The sequence below is a fragment of the Thalassophryne amazonica genome, chromosome 15, assembly GCF_902500255.1.
Source record: "Thalassophryne amazonica chromosome 15, fThaAma1.1, whole genome shotgun sequence".
In the NCBI taxonomy this organism is placed as follows: Eukaryota; Metazoa; Chordata; class Actinopteri; order Batrachoidiformes; family Batrachoididae; genus Thalassophryne; species Thalassophryne amazonica.
In genome coordinates, this window is record NC_047117.1 from 2,775,988 (window position 1) to 2,782,941 (window position 6,954).

Below are 6,954 nucleotides of genomic sequence, written 5' to 3' on the forward strand. Positions count from 1 at the left end.
CACCTTCTTTTGCGTTGCAGATTGAAGGTTGTCGGCAAGTCCAGGTAATAACTCTGCGGTTAGATTGAATATTACCTGTGTTATTGACTCGTCTGAATCATTGTGGCTGGGCGTTTCAGAGCCACGGGGCGCATGTGACTTCGTTGTGGAAGACCACGGCATTTTCAATTTCCTGATGAGATGATCAGGTTAACACAAGATACACAATTATTTACAAAAATACCCGTTACAGTTGTGTACGGAGGAATTGGTTCGCTGTAAGCGATTCTCAAATTTGTTTCAAAAAAGATTATGAAATCTGAAAAGGAAAAGGAGTGTTTCCTTTAATTAGTAGTTCCTTAACATCAACATTTTAATTAATTAGTTAAATTAAAAGTTTGAATAATTTGTTTTAATTAATTAAAGTTTCTTTGAATTTGATTAAAAAATTAAGAATTTATCAATTCAGTTGTAGAATTGTTTCAATTAAAGTATTGGCTTTAGATAATCCCCAGTTTGGTTGTGGGATTACTTCAATGCTGAAAGCAGAATTAGTCTAAGTCAAAGAATTAGTCTGGAAAATCACAAACAGTAAAAATTCAAAATTAGACAACTGCCATAAATTAGAATCCAAATGAATTTGATTTTAGAGATGTGTTATCTCAATTTATTAAAGTGAAGGAATTAATCACTAACACTTTTTTTTTTTTCCAATTGGAATCAGGATTGTACCATCTTAATCAGTTTAAAAGTGATTAAAAATCGTTAAACGATGCAATAAGTTTCATTGATCACTGTCAAGTATTCACAAAAGGAAGCTGGTCAACTACAACCCCTGGCAAAAATGATGGAATCACCGGCCTCGGAGGATGTTCATTCAGTTGTTTAATTTTGTAGAAAAAAAGCAGATCACAGACATGACACAAAACTAAAGTCATTTCAAATGGCAACTTTCTGGCTTTAAGAAACACTATAAGAAATCAAGAAAAAAAATTTGTGGCAGTCAGTAACGGTTACTTTTTTAGACAAGCAGAGGGAAAAAATATGGAATCACTCAATTCTGAGGAATAAACTATGGAATCACCCTGTAAATTTTTCATCCCCAAACTAACACCTGCATCAAATCAGATCTGCTCATTAGTCTGCATCTAAAAAGGAGTGATCACACCTTGGAGAGCTGTTGCACCAAGTGGACTGACATGAATCATGGCTCCAACACGAGAGATGTCAATTGAAATAAAGGAGAGGATTCTCAAACTCTTAAAAGAGAGTAAATCATCACGCAATGTTGCAAAAGATGTTGGTTGTTCACAGTCAGCTGTGTCTAAACTCTGGACCAAATACAAACAACATGGGAAGGTTGTTAAAGGCAAACATACTGGTAGACCAAGGAAGACATCAAAGCGTCAAGACAGAAAAGTTAAAGCAATATGTCTCAAAAATCGAAAATGCACAACAAAACAAATGAGGAACGAATGGGAGGAAACTGGAGTCAACGTCTGTGACCGAACTGTAAGAAACCACCTAAAGGAAATGGGATTTACATACAGAAAAGCTAAACGAAAGCCATCATTAACACCTAAACAGAAAAAAACAAGGTTACAATGGGCTAAGGAAAAGCAATCGTGGACTGTGGATGACTCTGAATGAATCTGCATTGGGCAAGGTGATGATGCTGGAACTTTTGTTTGGTGCTGTTCCAATGAGATTTATAAAGATGACTGCCTGAAGAGAACACGTAAATTTCCACAGTCATTGATGATATGGGGCTGCATGTCAAGTAAAGGCACTGGGGAGATGGCTGTCATTACATCATCAATAAATGCACAAGTTTACGTTGATATTTTGGACACTTTTCTTATCCCATCAATTGAAAGGATGTTTGGGGATGATGAAATCATTTTTCAAGATGATGATGCATCTTGCCATAGAGCAAAAACTGCAAAAACATTCCTTGCAAAAAGACACATAGGGTCATGTCATGGCCTGCCAATAGTCCGGATCTTACATCCAATTGAAATCTTTGGTGGAAGTTGAAGAAAATGGTCCATGACAAGGCTCCAACCTGCAAAGCTGATCTGGCAACAGCAATCAGAGAAAGTTGGAGCCAGATTGATGAAGAGTACTGTTTTGTCACTCATTAAGTCCATGCCTCAGAGACCTGCAAGCTGTTAGAAAAGCCAGAGGTGGTGCAACAAATACTAGTGATGTGTTGGAGCGTTCTTTTGTTTTTCATGATTCCATAATTTTTTCCTCAGAATTGAGTGATTCCATATTTTTTTCCTCTGCTTGGTCTAAAAAAGTAAACCGTTACTGACCTCCACAATTTTTTTTTTCCTGATTTCTTAGGTGTTTCTTAAAGCCAGAAAGTTGCCATTGAAATGACTTAGTTTGTGTCATGTCTGTGATCTGCTTTTTTTTTTCTACAAATTAAACAACTGACATGAACCTCCTCCGAGGGCCCGGTGATTCCATCCTTTTTTGCCAGGGGTTGGATTTACAAATTCGGCTTGATGCCTTTGAAGCCGAAAAGGATGCAATGCGGTCCTCCACCTGTAGGTGGGATCACTTGTTCAATAGGCTTGGAGTCTCAAGGAGGGGAGGGGGTTCCTTTCACTCGCTTCCTGTCTTGTCCGCGGTTCTAAGCGGGCTTTTTTAATCGACGTTTTGAGAAGAAATAAATTTGGAAAACTATCTTTTGGCTGCTTTGGTCTGGTCTATGACTGTGTTTAAGCACTGCAACCTTTTACAATGCTCTTCAACAGGGGGGTGACTTTCTGAGGTTTTCCGAGTGAGTTAGCAGAGTTAGCTTAGCTTAGCCCATGTGCTGTCGTGCTAACTTAAATTTTATCGTGTTCTAAATTTAAAGTCGGTAAGCGGACTCGACGTTTCTGTTTGGTTGGCTTTGTCTGTTTGAGCGCGCGGTAGCTTGTCAGAGATCATAAATCACGATCGCTTTCCAGCTTGGCTGAAGCGGAGACTTGTTTTACACCAGGTGCTAATTTAGAAGCTACGTTTTGTAGCACAGTGTTTTCAAAAAAGTGACGCGTCCGTCCACAAAACATTTAAATGAATTTGCTTAAAGCACACAGATGTTCTTTTGAACTTTAAACGACACATTTAAATGTGGGTAACAAGCGATTAACTGGAAAAGACGCAGTTAAAACTATGTAACAAATTTTTATTTTTGTTTAGTTCCTGGGTACACAGTGTTTTCCTAACCTGTTATGCCTTAAATAAATAGAAAATAGCTGTTATTCCACAGAAACTGCTGTCATCAGGACAATGATATTTTGAAATTTGTCTGTTTTCAAGAATATTCTGATTCACCTTCACTACTGAGTAGTCTTCTAGAATATTCTTGAACTGCTAGAACTGTCCAGAATTTTCTAGAACTTTCTAGAATGTTCTTGGACTGTCCAATAGTAGTCATACAAGTATAAAAGCACAGGTGACTTGAACCAACATTTCAGTTTGTTATTGCTGAGTAAGAGGATAACAAATCATAGTTAAACAGCAATTATTTGTCTTAGATGGCATCAAGAGGTTGTTTGCACCCAGCAGATGCATTTTGCTATGTGTGTGGACAATTTATAAAGACAAGAGCGAGAAAGTATTCTGTGAAAGCATGTCGTAAGATGTGCGAGGCCTACAAGGCATACTTCGGCATGCCTGTTGGGGATCAAGACAAGTCCTGGGCACCTCATTTCACATGTGAATATTGCAAGAAAACTCTGGAAGGTATGGTGAACAATTGCTGTTTGCTTAGATGGCAGTGCTTTATTTTGTCGAATTTCAATGATTTAGATCTAGTTCAGTTTAAGGAGATGCAACTGACAAAATTTCACATATGTCAATGTACTATAGGAAAATATATGTTAATATACCCTGTATTAAGTAATGTGTACACAACTTTTAAATTTATATAATTAATTATATTTGCTATGTTACAGGTTGGTACAGGGGAGAAAAGAGAGCCATGAAGTTTGCCATCCCACGAATTTGGCGGCAACCGACTGACCACTCAAGCAACTGCTACTTCTGCATAGTGGATCCTACCAAACGTCGCACTGGCAAGAATGCACCAAAAATCATTTATCCAGACCTTCCTTCTTCCATTGCCCCAGTACCACACTGCCCTGAGCTGCCTGTTCCTTCTGCCCCGAAGAGGGATCAGCCACCTTCAGAAGACAGCAGCAAGTCAGACAGCGAGGAAGATATCAGAGATCCAGATTATGGTTTCACAGATGCGGTTGAGGAGAGAAGGCCATACTTCCCTAACCAGAAAGACGTCAACGATCTGATCAGAGACCTTGGTCTTACCAAGTCCAATGCTGAGCTTCTAATATCCAGGCTCAAGCAGTGGAACTTGTTGGATGAAAGCGTGCAAGTCACACATCAGAGAAAGCGTCACCAAACAACCAACTCGAATGTGACAAGTTCACCAAGCTGCTGAACAGGATGGAGAAAAAGGCTTGGAACAGTTTTGTTGCAATTGTTCAGGGCTTCCTGGGTAATCACAAGGCTGAAAACTATGCAGTTGGTTCAGTCTCTCAAAGAATTATGGGATGCAGAATGTCCCTCAAAGTCCATATCCTTGACGCTGATCTTGACAAATTCAAGGAGAACAGGGGAGCTTACTCAGAGGAGCAAGGCAAGTGCTTTCATCAAGATATATTGGACTTTCTTTGACATCGTTACCAAGGACAGTATAACGAAAACATGATGGGGGGACTACATTTGGGCGCTTTCTTCGAGGAAAGCGATTTGCAATATACTCGCAAATCTAGAAACCTACTCATTTCTGAACCATTCTGAGTGGTTTTTGACTGACTGTCTATTTACCATGCAAGTGATGTTTTTTTATCAGACCGAATGAACGAAAATATAAAAATTTCTTTGTTTATCAACAATAAATTTGAAAATTTTCTGGGCTGTGCTCATAAAATCAAGTTTGTGCTGAATGTAGTCATTTTTCCATAGGCTTTAGACATAAGCAGTTGAAATATAACACTTAGAAGCTAGGAACAAAAATTGTGTTACATTAGGTAAATAACAGCTTTATACTGGATAGTCGCAGTTAATCAGTGTTATTTGTGGCTTCGGGATTTGGTTTAATCTGGAGATGTCAGCAATAACTGAATCCAGATGAAGTAATTATGTGGAAAGTCGCACACTAAATACTTTAGTCAAATGCTTTAATTTGCATGCATTAAATGCGATAAATAAACGCTTAATTCATTGATAGAAATTTAAATTAGTGGCTTTGTTTCATTCAGAAAAAGCTTTAAGACAATAGTCCATGAGGGGTAATTGTGTACAGTCGTAGAAACAGAAGGTCAACACTAACTTGGCTTCACACACGGGCACCAATAAATATGTAACAATAATAAAGCCTCACAAGCGGGCACCAATAAATATGTAACAATATTAATAATAAAGCCTCACAAGTGGGCACCAATAATATGTAGCGATATTATGCCTCCACATGGGACACCAATAAAGTGTAGTGCATATGGGTTTAAACTCACACGGAGGCACCAATAAACTGTAACGAATATTAATAATTTATTGGATAAATTTAATAATTTACTGAATCACGCTCACACGGAGCACCAAAGTAGTGATTATTGGTGATTTGAGTGGAGACACTTTGCTTTACATATATTCAGGCCTCACTACGGGGACCAATTAATGTAGCATTTAGTTGTAGTGAATAAGTAATTAAACTCCCAAATTGAATTAGACTGGATTAGGCCCCAAAATAATGCGTCACATACAAGGCGCTCACTACACACCGAGAGCCGTAGGGGATTAAAGACCTTGCTCACGGGCCCTTAGTGATTTTCCAGTCAGGTGGGAATTTGAACCAATGATCTTCTGGACTCAAGCCCAACACCTTAACCACTAGACTATTACCTCCCCCTTATTATAAAAACTTCTGTCATTTTATCATCTAAAAAATGACGCATTCATAAATCTGACAGTCAAACATTTAACTTTTAGATGCAGTAATTACAGTTGTATGTAAAGGTTTGGGCCCCCCTGATGATTTCCATGATTTTCCTTTATAAATCATTGGTTGTTTGGATCAGAAATTTCAGTTAAATATATCATATAGCAGACGAACACACTGATATTTGAGAAGTGAAATGAAGTTTGTAGGATTTACAGAAAGTGTGCAATAATTCTTTAAACAAAATTAGGCAGGTGCATGAATTTGGGCACCCCAACAGAAAAAATACATCAATATTTAGTAGAGCCTCCTTTTGCAGAAATAACAGCCTCTATAGCTTCCAATGAGAGTCTGGATTCTATTTTGGACCATTCTTCTCTACAAAACATCTCAGGTTTGTTGGTTTCCGAGCATGGACAATCCGCTTAAAATCACACCACAGTTTTTCAATAATATTCAGGTCTGGGGACTGAGATGGCCATTCCAGAACATTGTACGTGTTCCTCTGCATGAATTCCTTAGTAGATTTTGAGCAGTGTTTAGGGTCGTTGTCTTGTTGAAAGATCCAGCCCCGACACAACTTCAGCTTTGTCACTGATTCATGAACATTGTTCTGAAGAATCTGCTGATATTGACTGGAATCCACGTGACCCTCAACTTTAACAAGATTCCCAGTACCTGCACTGGCCACACAGCCACACAGCATGATGGAACCCCCTCCACATTTTACTGTAGGTAGCAAGTGTTCTTCTTGGAATGCTGTGTTCTTTTTCAGCCATGCATACCGTCCCTTGTTATGTCCAAATAACTCAATTTTAGTTTCATCAGTCCACAGCACCTTATTCCAAAATGAACCTGGCTTGTCCAAATGTGCTTTAGCATATCTCAAGCGACTCTGTCTGTGGCGTGTACACAGAAAATGCTTCCTCTGCATTATAGCATCATACAGCATCTTTTTGTGCAAAGTGCGCTGTATAGTTGAACGATGCACAGAGACACTATCTGAGGCAAGATCATGT

General features: G+C 38.6%; 1 protein-coding gene across 1 annotated transcript; it reads left to right on the plus strand.

Annotated features, from left to right (window-relative positions):
• Positions 1 to 3,265: 3,265 nt before the first annotated feature.
• Positions 3,266 to 4,652, plus strand: LOC117526385. The gene is made up of 2 exons (XM_034188445.1): positions 3,266 to 3,720; positions 3,933 to 4,652. Exons 1-2 carry the CDS (start codon positions 3,513 to 3,515, stop codon positions 4,433 to 4,435), a joined length of 711 nt encoding a protein of 236 aa, XP_034044336.1. The 5' UTR covers positions 3,266 to 3,512; the 3' UTR covers positions 4,436 to 4,652.
• The last annotated feature ends 2,302 nt before the right edge of the window (positions 4,653 to 6,954 follow it).

What these genes read in the sequence shown, in the direction of transcription:
- LOC117526385 (XM_034188445.1), top strand. Translation starts at nt 3,513, where the DNA reads ATGGCATCAAGAGGTTGTTTGCACCCAGCAGATGCATTTTGCTATGTG. An exon ending in TTGCAAGAAAACTCTGGAAG is followed by an intron (nt 3,721 to 3,932) that starts GTATGGTGAACA and finishes GCTATGTTACAG; the next exon opens with GTTGGTACAGGGGAGAAAAG.